We start from the raw sequence: 20,694 nt of genomic DNA on the forward strand, positions 1-20,694 counted from the left end.
AAGCTCTAAAGTAACATAATCGAACACCGCGCCCACTAGGGCGCAGCCAAGCAACTAGTAATAAAATAAAAAAGTCAACTTGAATTGGAGGGTGAAATATTGGGGAATGGAGAGCAGGATTAATTGGCATGAGCAGCAGTTAAGCAGTGAGGCCATCACACAATTGGAAATTGATATCCTAAGAATTAGGAAACAACATAATTCATTAAGGCTCTGTTCTTTTAGACTTAATTTCAGTTCTAATTAGTTCAGTTCAGTTCAATTCAGCTCCATTCAATTCAATTCGATTGATTCACTCAATTGATTCGATTGATTCGATTGAATCGTTGATTCGATTGATTGATTCGATTGATTCGATTCGATTCGATTTATTTCAACATTACTATTATTATTCTTATTGATATTCTTATTATTATTTTTATATTAATGTATTTACTATTGTTATTATTATTATTATTATTATTATTATATTTATTATATTAGTATTATATTTATTATTAATTAATTCGTATTGTTTATATTATTATATATATATTTAATACATTTATTATTATTAATATTATTATATTATATTTATTATTTTATTAATATATTTATTATTATTATTAATATTATTCATAACATATTTATTATTATTATTATATTTAATATTATTATATTAATAAGTTATTATTTAATATTTATTATTTTATTAATATACTCATTATTAATATTATTAATCACATATTTATTATTATTATTATATTTAATATTATTATGTTAATAAGTTATTATATTAGACCTATTATTATTATTATTATTATATTATTTATTTTTTAGTTATTATTATTAATATATTATATTATTATTAATAATGTTATCATTTATATTACTAATATATTATTATTATTATTACTTTATTTATTATTATATTAATATTTTATTTTTTATATATCTTATTAGATTATTATTATTAGATTATATTAATATATTATTATTATTAATGAATAATATTATAATAATATTTATTATTATTATTGGTATTATTTTTATTATAATATTTATTATTATTATTATTAATATTATTATTAATATAATCTTTTTATTATTATTTCAGTTCAGTTCAGTTCAGTTCAGATCAGTTCAGTTCAGTTCAGTTCAGCTCCATTAAGTTCAGTTCAATTCAGTTCAGCTCAGTTCAGTTCAGTTCAGTTCAGTTCAATTCAGACAATTTCAATCCAAAAGAACAGGGCCTAACTCTCACATGCTCCCGCTTAACTTCTATCTCTGCTCATCTATTCAACCTCATATGTTTCCTGCGACAGCTTATACTACAACTTACGTTAAATTTTAACACCTGATAGCCTCACATCGTATACAGTATGCTACATACAACTCTCGTTACGTTCCTCTAGTTTTCATTTGTTTGTATGATACATTTTGGTGATACTAGTGGCCGAGATCCGGGGTTAGGGGGGCAATGGTTATATCAAATATTCAAAGGCAACATTTTAATGGGCCTAAACTGGGAACGGCTGTGACACTGTGACAGTCCGTATTGGTGATGTAGCTTACGACTTGCCACTATTAAAAAAGTTCAAAAAAAAATAAAGAATAAAATAAGTGATCTCTTTGATTTAATTTGGTGCTGAAATCATTTGGCCAACACAATCACATAAACTTCAGGAACAACTCTCTTAATCTTGATTCTAAATATAACAAATTAATTAATCATGCAAGGAATTTCCCATGCAGAATTCATTCAACAACAAAGTAAATATACAACAACTATAACACATACAAATCTCAAGCTTTTCTAGACATTTTGCTCTGCCACTAATATTTCTATCGAAATTATGGTAACTTAGAGTGTTTATGTATGTAATCCGATAGCTTTTCCACAGAGGAGCATATCAGTAGGAGGGTCATATTCATTAGAAAGGCTCTTTTCCGAGTTCCACACCCTGAGATACAGCTGTTGTCCGAGATAGTGGCGGCCCCACATCGCCGACCTCAAGTTCCACATTCCTTGGTTATCTAAGGACACTAATGTTGCAGTCCACGACTTTGGGTAAACCTGTCAAGTTCACCAAATAACCACAAAGGAAGTGTAAACTTGCTGGATTAGTCTCCGATCTGAATTTATCAACTCTTTTAAGTGCAGAATGACGGTTTTTATTTCAATGTCAAATTCAGTGGGAGGTAAATTACCTGAGTAGTGTGTCTGGTAAGAGCATCTTTCAGATTGTAATTCTTTCGCGTCTTTGGTGTCCATTTACCAGAACCGAAACTGCAAAATCATCAGTTTCACGATGTAAGAAGATATCTGGATTCAACAATGGATATTAGATGCATACGACAGTTACAGAACCTACCCAACAACCCAGAAATCGTAACCATCAAGATGCCAAGACTGCAATGTCTTCTCATCATTTTGAAACACAACCTCGATGAAATTATGGAGAGAAGCACCCAAAACAGATGTGCCAAGGTACGCTGCCCCATCTGAAGGGTTGCTTTGGATGGAATCCACACTGAAAACTCCTGTAATGTTGAAGTAATCAGCTAGCTTCAGAGGGGTGCCAGGGTGGATATAGGACACACGGTTGATTGCATAACGTTGCTTCCCATTGATTAGAGGTGCCGAGTTGGCTAACACAAAGGTCTTTGCAATTGGGATAAGGCCATAGTGATAGGATCCCTGAGGGTTAGGCCTGGCTGCATTTGATGTTAGATTCCACCTGTATGAACCCGTCATCCAAAACGTTAATCACACCAATCATTTTTGGCAATTTTTACAGAAGATGCACATAATTTGCAGATTTCAGCTAATTTAGCTAGTAAGTAATTGAGTAGTGATGCTCATCATCAGGTTTCAAAACCTTTCCTCATCAACAACTGCCCTTGTGGTTCCTATGCCAGGAATTTTCTTTGTTATTTCATTAAATTTAAGTTTTATAGTTTGCTTGCATGCTGCCTAAGCACATCTCTCTTTCTTAGTTTTGCCAAAGCCCAAAGGAAAATACGCAAGAAAATACCTGTTTCAATGACATACATATAAACATCGATACGGGTACTACTAGTCAAGGTGTTGGACTCGAATTAATGTTTTCGGACTAATACGTGTATGCGCCCATGTCCATGTGTGCAGTGCGACATGGGTACGTGGGGGAAAAAAATGAAAAAATCAAGCAAATTAGCATATATCTAAGCATGAACCTCATATGGTATCCTTACAATTGTTAGTGAATTGGTTTTTATTTGTACTCCTTACCTGAAGGTTCTGGCTTGCTGCATAGACCAGTGATATTGGCCAGAAGGGGGAGCAGGCAAAGGTCCAGAGACCTGCATACGAGAGTTGGAGTAGTGGAGTACTGCAGCTGCGGTGTGAACTATTCGAGAGAACCTTGTAGTAGCAACAATGTAGTAGTCCTTAGGAGCTTGGTCTAAGGTCACAAGGATAGAAAGAGACTGACCCACGTGCACATCGACTGAATCATATACGTTCTGAAGAACATTAGACCCTTCGATTTCAACCACCTTCAACTTGTGACCCTGGATCCTGAAATTAAATGTAGTGGACAGCCCAACATTTGAGACCCTGTACTTGTATGTTTTACCTGAAAAGTGGAAAGGCCGGCTATGTTTAGAAGTCCCGTCTTCCATGAAATCTTATCAATAAAGTTACATCCATGAATTTCAAATGTACAAACGAGCAAATATCAGCTAGTTTAGTTGGTTAAATTATTGAAAAATGGTACTCAGGACATGGATTCAAAATCATTGGAATCAAAACTATGCTTGTAACTTTATTTACACTGGAAAAAAAAATGCAATGCAATATAAGCAAGCTACAATGTGAACGTATAAACTGAATTTTGATAATGAGAATTGAGAATGACCTTGGTCAGCAGTGAACGAGGTGCGAGTCTGGCCATTTATAAGCAAACCATCAGGGAATGGAAGAGCCTTCCCTGCATCCAGAGTTTGCTGTAAGGTCTGCACAATACAATGAACGTCACAGTGTCAAAACTTATGAAGAATAATATTCACGTAATTCAACCATTAATTTAAGCAAAACTATTAATGAAAACGTTAGCTAGTAAAAAAAGAAAAACCATGTACGTATTTCATTTAGTGAAAAAATGACTAACCATATGGCTAGTCTTGTACCAATCACCAATAAGCAGAGAGAAGTCAGCAGCAGGGTCAGCATAAGGAACGGGGATCCTAGGCCTTGAGTAGACATTAAGGGCTCCAAAGCCACCAGCTAGTCGGTGCATCGAGGTTGAAGGGAAGTATGTGTAGGAGCCAATCTGATCTTTTGTCTGGAAGTTGTATGTGTAGTTTGAATTTGGAGGGATTGGGCAATTAGTCCCCAACACTCCATCTTGCCATGAATTTTTCCTTTGCTTAATTCCATTCCTGAAGTTTGAATTTGTTTACAAGACAAGAAGCTCATTAGCATTTAACTAGCCCCTAGTGCTCTCCTTAAGATTTTCCAGTGATAGTGATTGACATCAAATTACGACTATGGAATGAGTCGTTAGGATAATACTGGCTACAATCAAACTGTTAATCCTTTTGTTTTAGTTTAAGAAATAGCACCTCGGTAGTGCCTAGGCACTAGGCTTACTCCTCAGGAGCGCGTAGTGTATATGGCACAACAGCAGACGCTATGTAGCGTGAGAGTTTCAGTAGCGCGACATATGTCAATAAACAACCTTTGTACAGTAGGTGATTGCTATAATGTTACAAATCCTTCAAAAATCAAAATAGTAACAAAATCTTTGGTTAGCTGCTTAAGATGACATACCGGGTGGTTTTTTTTTTGAGTGTCGAATCAGACACATATTCAGTACAACTACACGGGATAGGGAGATTCAAACTACAACCCCTATTGTTTACTACTAGCATTCAATCCCTTCCCTCATTTTATTTGCATTTTACTAATGAACAAATCAACAAAAGATGATGATAAACCAGATAATTTACTACGGATATTGGCAAGTGAGAGAAGGAAAAGAAAGAGCATACCAAGTGAGAAGGAAGGGGTCATCCAAGTTATTGATGACATTGAGCACAATGTTGTCATTTGTAACACAGTCGAGTGTAGGACCAGGAAATTGTCCATTGATTAATATTCCCTGCCCATTCCATTGAAATCCACAAATATAAGATTCACAGATTCAAAATAATACGGAGTACCCCGTATGTGAAAACGACAATGCACCCTAAGAAACAAATATCGCCTTTGGGCGTGACAAATATCCGAAACCGCAAACTAGTGACATGATTAATGAGTATACCACAGTCGATGGTTCTAATAACATTAATATCTAGCATTACTGGGAACATACAAGTAAAAGTATTACGATTGGAAACTCGAGAGTGGGAAAGTGTATACGAACCTGTTGGGGAACACCAAGAGGAGAAATAGTGCCGTAAGTGACGGTCCAAGTGAAAAATCTGTAAGGGTTGTCTGCTTTGGCGAACGAAACGCTCAATATTGTGACAAGCCCAACAATGCAATGTATAAAACTTATATTCTCCGTTGCCATTTCTCCAATAGCAAAGATTAACAAAATAAGAATAGAAATATATGGAAAATGGAGAAACAAGTGGGATAATGAATGCAAAGAAACAAGAGTGATGGAAGATTAGTTAAATACTGCAACAATCAAGTGTGCTACACCCTACAGCCTACACCCTTTACTGGGTTTACACTACACCGCGCTTCCGCTAATGCAGGAATTTTGTGGGTCCTTTTACCTTTGACGGTTTTTTATTAATCATTTTTTTGTTAGTTCTTCTTTATTCTTTATCTACGCGGTTTTGTGTTCATAATTTCACTCCGTTTTATTTATCAAAACAAGCGTACCCACCATCCCCCCCCCCCCCCCCCCTCTCTTTTTTCCCCCTGAATGATTGTCTTTCACAAAGTATATTTTTTTTTTTTGAGGAAAATGTCTTTTATAAACTTGGGTAGGGGATCCGAGAGATTTAGCTTTCAAAAATTGTTGTACGTGGTTGTTTATGCTTAAGATACTATAAAATCGTTTTTTATTTGTTTAAATAAGTAAAAGAAACTTGATAACTACTCCCTCTGGCTTTTAATTTTCTTCCCATTTCTCTAATATATGTGAGGAGTATTATAATGAAATGGGAAGGAAACAGCAAGCCGGAGGAAGTACTTTATAAGTGACAAGTATGTGAATTTGATTCCTTGCAAATGCACCGTTTTTCGGACAATAATGTCTAAAGACTTTAAATATTATAGCTTACTTTTTTTTTGACTTTGCAGATCCCCTACCGACAACGCCTTAACACTCATCCCTACTAACTTTCGTAAATATTATAGCTTACTAATATGCTTTAAGCGGTATAAGCGTATAAAAGAGAAAAAAAATTGATAGTTTTCAAATCATATAAGATTGACGTGTAACCCGAATCTAATTATATAACTTAATTATTCAAAATAGTATTCCCTCCTATTCACTATTTTCTTCCTTTTTCCTTTTTGCACAAGAAATAAGAAATTGAATTTGAACCACGTAAATACACTACCCCACATGCTATTGAATTTGCACCACACAAATCAACCCAAAAAAGGAAATAGGGAAGAAAACGTGAATAATCCGTAAAAGAAAATAAGGAAGAAAATGGCGAATAGGGGAGAGTATTATCAAACTATTACATTTACCAAAAGAATAACCTTAATTAATGATTTAATTATGAATAAAATATAATCAACTTGTAGTACTTTTATTATACCAAAAGACAGAAAAATAAATTATGAAAAAGATTGTGCAAAATACTCTCTCCTATCTGTTGGAATAAGTGTCCTCCGACAATAATGCGATCACAACTGTCGATCATGATGATCACATGTTTAAATCTCGTTTTAAGAATACATGTGGGATGTAATATTTTACTTCAACCATCAGTCCACACATATCGGTAATGATTGGTGACTAGAGTTTGACATTACTGTTGTGCGACGGTGGTGATCAATTGATCCCCTTAGGTCATACCTATAGGGAAATACTCTTAATTGATTATTTAATTAATCGTATATCGATACGAGTTAATTAAATTGCTTAAAATTGACGGATGATTTGTGAGTGAGATTAACGTGTCTTATTATAATTCGATTAAATTAGATACGGTCTAATTAATCAAATTGTTTTATTATTTAGATAAAATTATTGTTTACGAAACAATTGAAATTGAAATTGAATGAATAATTTATTATAAATGCAAGACGTTGTAATTTATAATTTGATAAACCGTTTTGGTACAAGTAATTACGAATTACTAGTTGATATTGTATATGACATATTTTATGAGTATGTTGATTTTTAATATGTTAAAAATACATTACAATTTCACATGTCAAGTAACATGTCACATATGTCACAATTGACAAATGACAAAATAAAATGGACCGTCCATTTTATGTTAAAAGTGCCGAAATAGTGGAGGGAGTATAATGTTTAAATTGTGTTAATTGTTTAAGTGGAAAACAAAATGATTACACACCTATTTGTAACCATGCAAGTCTATTTTTCTTGGGAAGAAAATGAGCCCATGCATTGGCTCTCCTCCACCCTCCCCACCGGTTTTCAAAGGGGATTATAGAGGGTTTTTCCTCTAATTATTCATTCACAATTTTTACATCATTTTTCTAGTATATGAAATATTTTTATTCTCTCTAACCTTGTGAAAACTTAGAGAAATAAAAATCTCCCAAATCCTTCCTCTCTTGACCGAAAAATACAAGAGTACAAAATTAATATTTTGTGTCATTTTTATGCAAAACTTATATTATTTCTAGTACAAAATAATATTAGTTATTAGGGGATTTCCTTGGATATTCACTTTTGTGAGAGGTTCTATTTTGGACTTTTTGTTCATCCATTATTAGGAAAGCTGAAGAACTAACAAGAAGGAGATCTTGTTGGTGCCCTAATATCCGAAACCTCAATGTAAGATTGACGATTTCTTCTTTTGTCTTGTTTTAGTTTGTATGCATAAGATCTAATATTTATTTTATGACTAAATAAATTATTACATATATGAATATGTTAAATTAATGAGATTAATGATTCTAACACTATCATATCGTATTATTAATGCAATTACACTTATGTAACAAAATCAAAATACGTGTTTTTATGGTATAGAATTAATATGATATAACTAGTTTTGATCCCGTGTAAATGCATAGGGGCTGACTCGAGTGAGCCAGGAACTCAAGCGAGCAAGGACCAAAAGAAAAGAAGACATGGCTGACTCGAGCAAGCCAGCCAAGGACTTGAGCGAGTCAAGCTCCAGCTCGAGCTAGTCACACAACGACTCGATATAGTCAACAGACAGAGTTAGCCTCTCCTGACCAATGTCCACGAGCTGCTCTGAGTCTAGCACGACAATGGACTTTCTTAATGGGTCATTTCATTTAAGCCCTTAGTTTACCCTAATCTAGGAACGAACTGTAAATACCTTATTTGTAATAATTCAGAAAAAAATGCTTGATTAGACTACTTAGGAAGCCTCCTTAGATTAGAACACCCAATTTGATTAGGAGTAGATCAGCCTTTAATCTTTCCACAAAAAACACTTTCATCTTTCAATAATTATTCTTACAATTTATACCTTCAATAGTTTACATCTTTAGATCTCTTGGGTATGTATTTGAAGACTGCTAAGTGAATAGTCTCCATCTTTATACGAGGATCCTCCTTTACTTATGTTCATCTTTACTTTTCAAGTTGGTAACTTTCTTATCTCCCTTTAATCCTTTATTCTTACTTGTTCTATTTCATCATGTTTTGTTTTAATTCCTTGTTTATTATTGTTTTTATCCTTCTTGCTATGATTAGTGAGTAGTAACCTTGTTAGGGTTAATGGGGGAGTGGGAGGATGATAAAGGGTGAATCTATGCTTGTTGAGTCTATCAAAATGGATTAAGTGTCGTGGTTTCAACTAGTGCATATTAAGTGTTTGACAAAATGCTTGTTTGACAAACTTATATGAATCTCTATCTATTAAACACTCCTATAAGATCGAGAGCTCTAGGAGTTGTTAAACCATGCACTATGTTGGTGGGTAGAATGGGTGTACGCGAGAGCTAACCCGAATTGACCAAGGTAGATGGCGGGCTAAATTTCACACATAATCAAAGGTAAACCAAATGGCCTAAACTAATACAGTAAATGAAGTCGGGATCGTATCCACAGGGAGACATTTGTATTCTATTTGCAAAATCTAGGTCCGTCTAAGTAACAAATTCGGGGGTTTGTTTGGTTTGAATTACTAAACTATGAGCAATGAATGAAAGATAAAAGAGTCTAAAATATAAGGAGAAATTGCTAGGACTGTCGGTTCACCATGATCTAACAATGGTAAAGGAAAGGGTCAAAGATCAGCATAAATACGGTATGAAAAGTAGTAAAAAGGTCCTTTCGGTCTGCTATTCGCCCTAGAATGCTTCAAATATGCTTTCGCTCTTATTAGGGTATTCTATTGTTCGTAGCAGGGCTCGCTCTCTCCAATCTCTCGATCAAGGTCGGAGTTTACCAAATTAAATAACTAGTCGCATGCATTCAACTAATTAAATAAGATTAATTGTTACGATTAACAATTCAAACACGGTAATTAACCAAATATAATATCCTATTTACTTACCATCACATAACCATGGATCCCTTAAATCCTAGCAAAGGAAATTAGCTACGCCTGATCGAAATAATGAAATTAACAATAAAAATGATAATTAAATTAAGCATGATGAAAGAATTGAAAAACAATTAAACATAAGCTATAAACAAGAATAAGGAAGAGTAAAACAAATAGGAAAAAGAAATAATTGAAGAACAAAGGTTAATCGAATTACCAAATGAAAAGAGAAAGGTTACAATTTCATATCCAAAGTTGAGCAAAAGCAACGTGAAAGAGAGTTTAAGCAATTTGAAAGATAACCTAATGTGTTTTCTAAGTTTCTCTTAAATAATATGAGGAGTAATGGGCCGAAATTATAAAGCATATTTCGACCAAACTGTAGATATGTGGATCAACCACGAGGAACAGTCGATCGACTTTTCTGTGTCGCGCAGTTCCTACAATGCGCACTGAACTGTAAACGACCGCCATTTCTTCGTTACTCGAGTAAATCAAGCGTTTTTGGTGGCGTTGGAAACTAACGGGATAAGATTTCATCTCCAATTTGAATCACTTGATTATCAATTATAGAACTCGAGTTATGGCTCTTCAAAGTAGGCACTAGTAATGTGAAGCTCTTCCTTTGCTCGTTAAGCTTCCTTACTTCACTATGGACTCCAAAAAGGGTGGTTTCCATGCTCATTTCATACCAAGTCTAAGATTGCAAGCTTTAGTGACGAGTTTTAGCTTGTTTGCACATACTCGAGCCTATAGCTTGGATAAAACACAACACGACCCAAAGTAGCCAAACCAAGGGAGAATAGTAGATAACGCTACTCAATAATGCATAGAAATGCGTGCAAAAAGATGGAATAAATGCATATAAAAGGCACGCATCAAACCTCTCCAAACCAAACCCTTGCTTGTCCCCCAGCAAGCAATAGACACAATAAATAGGAGGAAGACTAATGGAACGATATACAATCTCTGAGCTAGCTATACTTTTGTCTCGCCTAAACCGTTTAATGCAATAAATCAACACCATAATAATAAATAAAATGCAAACAAGTTAAATCAATTATAAAAATACTGAACTGTCGACCTTGCAAGACTTATATATATCGAACTCTCACGGATCGCTCATCACTCATTTAAATAACATGGTAAGTATATTTTAAGATAGAAAGAAATGAAGCCACTCACCTAATTACGACCTATAAGAACATGAATGCAATCTAACATGATAGACACCTCTACCGACTGTACATATGCATTCGAACCAAACTGGACCAAGCACATACCGAGGACTTATATATAGTGTGAGGTGGGGTATTTGAATGAAAAGGGGCAAAATAAATTTGGATATGCGGAGGTAAAGCCAAGCTAGTAGAACCGTAACCAAATAATAAACTCATTCCGCTTTGTATACTAACTTAAAAGATAGAAACGATGGCAATGTGAGACAAACTCACTCACATCATTAAAACACGACTCCCCATAAAATATAAAGACCAACATGGGAGTAATAAACCGTTTTTATTCTACAAATCAGCAATTTTTCACTTCTGATTTTTTTCTTGTTTTTTTTTCATTGCTGATTGTTTTTCAGTTTTTTTTTCTCCTTTCTCATTCTAAACCCTCTTCTTATGACAATAAGAGAATACCAAAATGACAATCAAACACATACCCATAATTAACAACCAAACTAGCTTGACCAGGGTAGGTTAAATTTAGGATTGTAGTTAATAAACAGGTCAAAATAGGTCATTTTGGCTAGTGAAGTTCTAGGGTAAAACACGAGAACGAAGGATTTGCCTCTTCACATGTGTCATCACCACAAATCGAATGCATACGGGTACTAAGAGATAAATGTCATGCTTATGCAAATTGATGTTACATGTCTTATAAGGAGTACTACTCTCATCCTAAAATGAAACTGATCATGAATGTCATTGGTTTAATAAGGCTCTAATTCCTTAGAAATTTGAGTAGGTTTCCGATATTAAGTCAAGTCTATTCTTTCAATATAGTTAATCAAAAACTCGTAGATTATGCAAGTACCATACTAAGAAAGGTGTTAATTATGCAAGGCTTAGGCAAAAAGATAAACGGGTAGTGCAATTTCATCAGTATTATACAACCGTTCTAAGTCGACCTAAAATGCAAATGTAAAACATGTTTTTGTATTTTTTTGAGATTTTTCAATCCTTTTTTTTGGTTTTTTAATGACAAAAGCAATGCATATGGAAATGCAAGAAACATGCAAACTGGAATGCAATAAAATGCAGATGGATGCAAACAAATACAGATGCATACTCTCCCTAAACTAAATCACACAATGCCCTCATTGTATTTTGCAAACAACCATCAGCAGTAGGAAATAATGGGAAAAGGGATATGCGAAACACGATGAAAACATATAAAGTAAAGCAGAAGAAAGGAAAATCTACAAAATTATACAAAGCGGACCTCCCCAAACCAGCAGAAACTAAGGGGAGAGGTGGACAACGTGCCACTAATTAGCAACCTTCATCTAAGTGTGAGTAAAAGTATGTAAGCCCTAAAAGCCATTAAAAGCTTACCATAAATCTGCGCATGCGCCACACAAAAGCATAAGTAGCACCAACATACAATGTGAGCATATAAAAATAAGCTTAGAGACTGCCTCAGGTTGCTGTAATTTCTTTGACAGCTCTCATAGCAATCCACCAAATTATTCCACCCATCAACTAACCATCGAACATCAAGGCTCAAACCATAAGGCACAAAAGACAAACAACCGACTCCCACATCGACAACCAACATGTTAGTATTTTTCATTGCTAATTCATATGGGTTGGGAGGTCTACCTGTACTACTGTCAAAGGAAGGAGGAAAATTAGGGAGCACTGAAGCATATAACATTGAAAAAACGCGAGTAGAAATAGCATGTTTAGACGGGTATTCTATGTGAGGTGGAGGAGTCAAGTGGGCAATAGGAGAAGGTGGATAGTCATCCCAAATACAAGGGGTAGTAAAGTCAATTGTGTCAACGAGATTGGTCGGGCTATGGATTTCGGTTACTTATCGTTAAGAGTTACCTAGACCAAAACAATATTTATAACTTCACAAACTACTCTACTTTTAGTGAAGAGGTAAGTAAATGTCGGATCCCAAGGGACGGGTATTGATGTAAGATTTTCGATTACAAACGGTCGTGTCTAAGGGTGTCACAATTTGGGCTGAGGTAGGAGATCCACTAAACTAAATAACAATGTAAATAAAGTAACGAATGCAAGCAAGATGATTAAAATGAGATGTAAACAATTGATTAAAAGCACTAGGGTGTCATGGGTTCATAGGGGATTCATGGGATTTAATCATACAAACATGTTTTCTAGTAAATGCAACCAATTATTGTTGTGATGGGATCGAGTTAGTGTATATCTTACAATCTCTAGGAAGGTTTGGGTCTCGGAGCCGAATCGATTAGATTGTACAACACCTACAAGTCGACTTAATCCTCCCTATCCAACTATATGCATGGTCTAATGAGACTCGAGTTGGTTTATGTCTTACAAGTCTCATTGAAAAGGTAGGTGGTGAGTAAAAAATGCAAGGATTCATAGGCTCGCATTTCATCAAACATAACATGTGCATAAGGTGAAATCACAACAAGCAAGCAAATTAATTATGAAAGCATATTAGATTAAGCATGAATCAATCCCCATGTTGGTTTCCCCTAATTCCCCATTAACCCTAGTTAAGGTAACTACTCACTCATTATCATGTTTAACATGCTAACAAGGTTGTCAATCATACTAGCAAGGCAAAACATGATGAATAAATGAAGATGATTAACAATAATTAAAAGGGATTAAGAGAGAATTATACCTATAAAGATAATTCTAAATAATAAAGCAAAGAATAACAGAAGTACTTGATGATTGATGGAAGGTTGTCAATCCTCCAAATAAACCCCAAATAATCTTCAATTACCCAAAATAAAATGATGAACAATAGAGAAATTAAGTAAAGCTTAAGAGATGAGATTTGTATTAATGCTAAATTAAGAGTTGATTATAAGATTAAGAGAGTATTAAGACTTGATTAGAATAAGATTAAGATGACATGCTAATCTAGGTATTACGATGGGGTATTTATACTAGAGATTAGGTATAAAGATTAGGGTTACTAAGGGCTTAAATGACTATTAAGACCCTTAAGAAAAGTTGAGGAAGTGCTCCTCTCCAAGGAGATTCTCATCTCCGTTTTGGTGGTCTTCAAGTAATACGCTCGTCCCGAGCGTCTTGGCTGCAGGGACGGTTGGTTCTGGAGCAGAATCCGAGCGGCTTGTGGGAGGGACGCTTGGATTAATTGGCCTCAAGACGAGCGTCTTGGCATCGGGACGCTCAGATTGTAGCATTGGGAGGCGCTCTTCCTGGGCACCGCGACGCTTGGATTCCTTCACAGTCACTTCTCTTCTTTTCTTTCTTCAACAATCCTCGGGGATCTTGTTGGAGATGCAAGGATCCTTTCATCACTGCCCAATCTACTTTATTATCTACATAGGCCTTCTAGCATTGTCTTCCATTTGATGCTTGGTCATTGAATTCGATCAATTTAGCTCCAATTTTCCATGAAAATGCAAGGTTCTTACTTCTTTCCTACCAAGGGATCAAAACCTCAAAGAATATGCAAAACGAGAAAATAAAGATAGTAAATGACCCAATTATGCACTAAAAGGCATAGGAACGAGGTTAATTCGAGGACTAAATATGCTCAAATATGAGTCACATCAAATATCCCCAAACCGAACATTTGCTCGTCCCGAGTAAAGAGGTGACAAAAACTAGGGCCCTTATTCAAACTAACCTACTAATATAGCCGATGAGAGATAATTAGCGGGTCTCACTCTGCCCCTTCAACTCACAACAAGACAACCATGAGGTAGGATGCCTTCTTGCAAGGCAAGGTGGGGCTTGCCAAAATGGCGACACATCCAAGTATTAAAGCACACAAAACATGTAATGGATGGATCTACAAAAATGAATAGCCACTTTCCTCATCTAAGTGGCGGAAATTATCTAAGGGGGAAGCAATCTAAGGGTACACATTCCATCATAGATACGGTTTCTTCAAACTACTAAGCCTAAAAGGATACCAATAAATCACCTCCAAGTTGTATCAAGCTAGGGTACCTTTGTCCTCAATCGTCAAATGCTTTCGTCAAGAGTAGACTCCCTATGGTGTTAGAAACACTGGAGGATCGCGGAATTCCCATTCTTGCCTAGACAAAAAGAAGGGTCGTCCCCTCTCTACCATGTACAAAAGTGGATACGATGGAAAAGGGATCAATAGAATTTGAGTTTCATGTGGGAGTTTACTTTTTTTGTTGTTTTTCCCCCAATTTTGTGGCATTTGACATTTTGAGAACACTTTCTTTTTGCCATTTCTTTGATGTTTGACATTTCAATACTTGACAACTTTCAACTTTTTGCATTTCTTTTGAACATTTTCAAAGTCACCCCACTTGTAGGGAGGGTACTTATTTTTGAAGCTTTAGGAGTCTATTTTTGCTCCTCTTTTCTTTTGATGCAATTGCAAACTTTTTGACTTTTCATTTCATTTCTTGAACTCTAATTTTTGAACAATTTTTGTGCCCATTCCCTTTTATGACAAAATGTGGTAGAATAGGGATGATGGTTGGTTGCATGGTTTCAAGGGTCACCTTGGAATAAACGGTAGCCAAGGAGTTATCACACCACAAGGTACTCTTGACTAGGCCTTAATCCATGGGTCAAGGGATACTTGCATGACACATCCTAAGGTGTTTTACAAGTATTCTAACAAGCAAAGTCTTAAGAAGAAAAAGTATCTACAAGGGCCTTATATACACTTGTCAAGTTTCCCAACTAGATACTTTCACAAACTTTTTCTAACATGCAACTATGTGCCATTATGCAACTAACATATATACATCCTAATGCATATGCTTCTACCAACTAGTATGGCAAATAATCTAAATGCAATCCTAAACTCACATTGTTTTTACCGCATCAATCAAATAAAGTCACATAGTCATTAACATAAAGAGGAAAAAGGAGATTGGAAAGATCATACCATGCGGTCTTCTATATCCTCATGTCTCGGATGTGGCGTAGTCAATTAATGTGGAAAAGGATGAACAAACACAATATATACAATATATACAAGCACTACTACAAAAAATGCCAAAGAAACCGGTTAAAAATGCTATAAGAAACCGGTTTATAACCGGTCTCTAGCTCACAGGTGTCTTAGCTTTAAGAGACCGGTTTTTAAAACCAGTTTCTTAAGTATATCAAAGAAACTGGTTGTCACACAAAACTGATTTCTCTAATTAGTTGATGAGACACCAGTTATTAGCCAAAATCGGTTTCTTTAATATTATCTTTAAAACCAGCCTTGGACTAAAAACGGTCTCTTTGATATTATCTTTGAGATCAGTTTTGGACATAAACCGGCCTCTTATATTTTATTTTAAAAAAAAATAGAATTCGAAAAAGTCGAGACTTAAAGAATATTGATAAAAAATTATAATCACTAAAATATTACATTTATTAAATTACATAAGTGACTATCAATTTCCAAACGGAACCAATCTTACCATATTCGGATTCGTATAAACTAATCCCGAATAATACAAGGAACAAATTTAGTAAACACGATTGTAAACATCTTCAAGCTAACATGTCTATACTTATTTCAGAACCATCCACATGAGCATTACTTGTAGAAAATTCATCGTCTGATTGTTTGTTGCTTCCTCATCCACATTATGAGAACCATCTCTAATTGGGCAACCAAAAACATATACTTCACTAGCTTTCACATGATGAGAGGCATCTACATCACCATTTCGGACCCTTTACATAAGAAATAAACTTAATAAGACCTAGTCAAGAAACTTGAACACCATAAAGAAGCGGAAATAAATGATAAGATAGCAGTTAGACTAAACATACCTCAGGAAGGCGCAACAGGGTCAACTATAGCGACATTCAATTTTATTCAGCATATCTCATTCTGAAATTAACCAAACGGACAAAGTTCGTCAACTTCAACCTCAGATATCTTAATGAACCACATACAAACTGCGACTAAAACAAATGCAGCATGTAGCAAGGTAAAATACAGAAAAAATCTCATATCAAATCTTTCACAACTGAATTCAGAGACTCCAAAGCACAGCCATACATACATACAAGCACTAAAGTACATAAGATCTTACACGTTGGCAATTAAAAAGCTTCCTGGCATCTGAACATCTTTACAAACCCTCTCAAATGTTAAACAACAGTAAATAAAATATACATCGCTTTCCAATTGTATTTGGTGCAACTATAAAGAAAAAAATCATATATCGAGTAAAATACATTTGCAGGTTGATTCGGATCAAGAGGATAGAACAACAAGCCATGATAGCCAAAGAAAAGGCTTGCCAGGCCCACAAAAAATTATAAATTCTAACTATTTTAGAGTGCATAAGGTCAAATGTCAGAGTGCAAGAGCATGAATGGTGAACCGGTAACGCATGTCTATAACAAGACATTTATGTGTTATATATAGGTGAAAGTTTGAAACTTAAAAGTCTAACAGTGGATCTCTTCAAAATAAGCATGCGAACATGCCGTGATGCTCGACAAATAAAAAAAGAAAGCACCAAATAAACAAAATCAATAAAGAAGTAACAGAACCTTAAAAGCCTGACCCTTCACAAATCTTAAGTTATCAACCACTCCTTATCTAGTAACTTGAACACTATGTGAAAGGGCTTGTATGTCAACCTGAACAAAATTCAGCAAGTTCAATAAGAACAAAATCCATGTGCAATGCTGCCTAGTAAGCGTGGGACTATACAACAAAGCATGAACAACTGAGTTAGTCATGAGAGTATCACCTCGTCAAATGGGGGCATTTCCAGAAGAGGCTCTTGTAGTGTCGCTAGAGGATCTTTATCATCAAGAAGTAGCATCTCAGTAAGATCTGAGATGGGTGAACAGACTCCTTCATAAAGACAAAATTCCTTATGTATACTAGTTTCAAATAGAACATAAGCACCATAATTTATGAGGGGTCAATTTTTGTCGCAGCAACTCCTAGCATGAACTCTCAAGTCTCAAATATCAAATTACACAGAAGTTGCAAAAAATGTACAATTCCAATATATCAAAATACCTACAATCCCTTCTCCAAATGGGCAATTCCTGAACAATCATAGATGGCCAAATTTATAGAGATGCCATATCCAAATGGATTTTAGAGCGTATTTCAGCTGAATTGGGTTAGTCTCGCATTACATTAGTATAAAACCATCTATTAAGAGACTAACTGTTTGCCTAAATATAGAATGAACAATAAGAAGGTTACAAGATAGGTAAAAGAAGGTAAGTACCTATTTTGTCGTGTGCTGGTGTTAAAAAAGATCCTGGAGGGTTGCCTACTTTGTGCCTGGCGGATTCATGCTTATGACAAGCTTGCGTGCTGGTTACTCTCATGTTGGCCCGAATTTGAAGATAACACTTAGCATGATAGCATTATCAGAGTATCAGTATCCCCTCTTTACTAGCTGGTTAATCTCATGCTGGCTACATCGTACCCCGTCTATACAAAAACTTGCTGCATAGTTGCTTATGACTGATGCATCTCATAAAAAGAAAAAGTGATGCTCCATTCTGTTCTTACATCATCATTATATGGGAGACCCTGAGCGACTACTGAATCACTGCAGTTTTAATAAGAGAAAAGAACATATTAGAGAGATGGATCATAAAGCCCAATTTACGACAACCACAAAAACAAAATCTTAAACCAACTTAGCTTCGGATCGACCAACATAAGTGAAATTGACTAAAATGCCTAGGGAATCATACTCGAAGGCACTTCTTCATCCCCAACTCGTCGTGTTTGACACCTATACTCAAATATATGTAGACAACCCACACCCAACAATCCAACAGCACACTCACCCTAGAAAAATGAATGAGTACTAGTATGTACTCCGAAGTCTTTATCTGGTGATGAGAAACCCTTCCAGTAAAAAACAAATATGTAGAGACAGGAAATGAGTAATCAAATCGTAAACCCGAGACACATTCATCACACAACTTACAAACATAATTGAAAGAAACAAAATTCATGAACTAACAATGTCCAGATTGACCTCATTTCAAAAGATGGGACTGCAATCAATCAAGTACTATCCAACATTCTTCATTTCTACCATAGTACATCAAAAAATTTAATAATAAAAAAATACCCGAATTCATGGATAAAAAGGGCCTATGTACATACTTTATATGATATTCTAATTCCTAAAAACATATCTCGAAAAGAATGGAATTCGTAAATTGCCCTTACCAGCTGGTTTTTGCAAATAACAAAAAACACAAATAATCAATAAATTGAAAATGGACTGTACTTAATTTAAGCAAGAAATTACCGACGATTGGTACCAGAAAGTTCCTCAATACTCGCCCCAGTTTTCTTACATATCGACCCTAATTCCGTGAAATTGAACTGATTACGATGATTGATTTGGGGTTTTGGTCGTGCTCGAGCCTAGAGCAGATAAAGAAGGTCATCAGTGGCGAGGCCAACGAAGATCATGATTTATTAGAAAGAGCGTGAGTTTGACGGTAGAGAATCGAGATGAAGGTGGGAACTGGGAAGAGGGAGGGTTTAATACTTTAATAGTTTAACTAGTTTAGCTCCCGTGCAATGTATGCACGATATATATAGAATTTTACTTTTTTTAGTATATTATACTTATGAAATATAAATTAGCTAATATTTTTTTTACGTTTCTTATCGTTATTTCAATGAAATGAGTATTTCAATGACAGTTTTTCCTATTACTGAGAGATTAATGGTATTATTTTATAAAAATTTACTGATAATATAATTTTAGCCGTAACTTTTTATCATAGAAAATCAATGAATTTTTTTGTATGATTATTTAAAAAAAAAAAGAATCACTTTTTATATCATAAAAAGATAGGGGATAATTTTGTATAGAATGTAAAATACTAAATGACATAAAAATATAAATCTGAAAGATTTTGTGTATTATAGTGCACCATACTTATAGAATATGCTAAAAATAATTAAACTTTATTTTAGGAAATATGTTTAGGCGGGAAAATTTGGAGTTTCGCCTATTCATTTAGTAAATAGGGGATTGATTGAGTACATACAAAGTATTTTTTATTTTTATTTTGAGTTAGTTTGAGGGGTAGAAAATGGGACACGTCATCTCAAAGAAACCGGTTTTAAAGAAACGGTATCTTATGACTAACAAAGAGACCCCTTTTTACTTTCAACCGGTATTTTATATCAAAGAAATCAGTTATATATTTACCCGATTTCTTATATATCGTTTCTTTGCCATTTTTTGTAGTAGTGAAGACTACACTACAAAGGAAATGAACATGTTTTTGGATTTTTGAATTTTTCAAATTTTTATGGTTTTTATGTTTATGAAATAAAAAGACATGTTTTTGTATTTTTCAAAATTTTTCAAATTTTTTTTCATTTTTTTTTGTTTAAAGAGTCAAGTTAGAATTTTCCATCCCCACACTAGTATGGGCATTGTCCTCAATGACCAATACGATAGGAAATTATGCAATCTATATGAAAATGCATGATTTCTAAGCTAAATGCAAAATATATGACATATAAACAAGTGATGCAACTAAGCTATACTATATGATGCATGGGTTTTTGTTATGGTTGGAGAGCATAATTTAGATTAGCTCCCAATGCATATGCATAAACTTCCCCAAACCAAAATAGACACTATTTCTAATGTCAAAAATTGGGGGAGTTCATGCATAAAGATGCTATGCATGACACTAAAATTGTCATTTTGGATTTTGAAAATGGGAACAATAAAACAAACACCTCAATGAGACTAAGGTGTGAGTCCTCTAAATGATGCTAGGACTCCAAACCATGATCAAGATGCAAATTATATGAAAAACAAGAGAAATAGACAAACCTTAAAGGAGGTGTAGGAAACTCACAAAGTAATGT

The 20,694-nt window shown here is 34.7% G+C and overlaps 1 protein-coding gene and 1 long non-coding RNA gene across 2 annotated transcripts; both read right to left on the minus strand.

Annotated features, from left to right (window-relative positions):
• Nucleotides 1-1,657: 1,657 nt before the first annotated feature.
• Nucleotides 1,658-5,816, minus strand: LOC141591394 (L-ascorbate oxidase homolog). The gene is made up of 8 exons (XM_074411697.1): nucleotides 5,391-5,816; nucleotides 5,017-5,126; nucleotides 4,134-4,404; nucleotides 3,882-3,978; nucleotides 3,254-3,599; nucleotides 2,355-2,720; nucleotides 2,191-2,269; nucleotides 1,658-2,056 (listed from the first exon to the last, which is right to left on the minus strand). Exons 1-8 carry the CDS (start codon nucleotides 5,538-5,540, stop codon nucleotides 1,853-1,855), a joined length of 1,623 nt encoding a protein of 540 aa, XP_074267798.1. The 5' UTR covers nucleotides 5,541-5,816; the 3' UTR covers nucleotides 1,658-1,852.
• Nucleotides 5,817-16,213: 10,397 nt separating this feature from the next.
• Nucleotides 16,214-19,340, minus strand: LOC141590816 (uncharacterized). The gene is made up of 6 exons (XR_012520500.1): nucleotides 19,103-19,340; nucleotides 18,056-18,385; nucleotides 17,561-17,667; nucleotides 17,358-17,447; nucleotides 16,626-16,686; nucleotides 16,214-16,526 (listed from the first exon to the last, which is right to left on the minus strand). It is a non-coding gene; the product is annotated as an uncharacterized LOC141590816 (long non-coding RNA).
• Between the last annotated feature and the right edge of the window lie 1,354 nt (nucleotides 19,341-20,694).

This window comes from Silene latifolia, chromosome 7 (genome assembly GCF_048544455.1).
Source record: "Silene latifolia isolate original U9 population chromosome 7, ASM4854445v1, whole genome shotgun sequence".
Classification (NCBI taxonomy): Eukaryota; Viridiplantae; Streptophyta; class Magnoliopsida; order Caryophyllales; family Caryophyllaceae; genus Silene; species Silene latifolia.

Coding starts and splice junctions, on each gene's coding strand:
- LOC141591394 (XM_074411697.1), bottom strand. CDS start 5,540: ATGGCAACGGAGAATATAAGTTTTATACATTGCATTGTTGGGCTTGTC. Junction 2,721..3,253: donor CAGCAAGCCAGAACCTTCAG/GTAAGGAGTACA, acceptor GGGTTCATACAG/GTGGAATCTAACATCAAATG. Junction 2,057..2,190: donor TTACCAGACACACTACTCAG/GTAATTTACCTC, acceptor TGAACTTGACAG/GTTTACCCAAAGTCGTGGAC.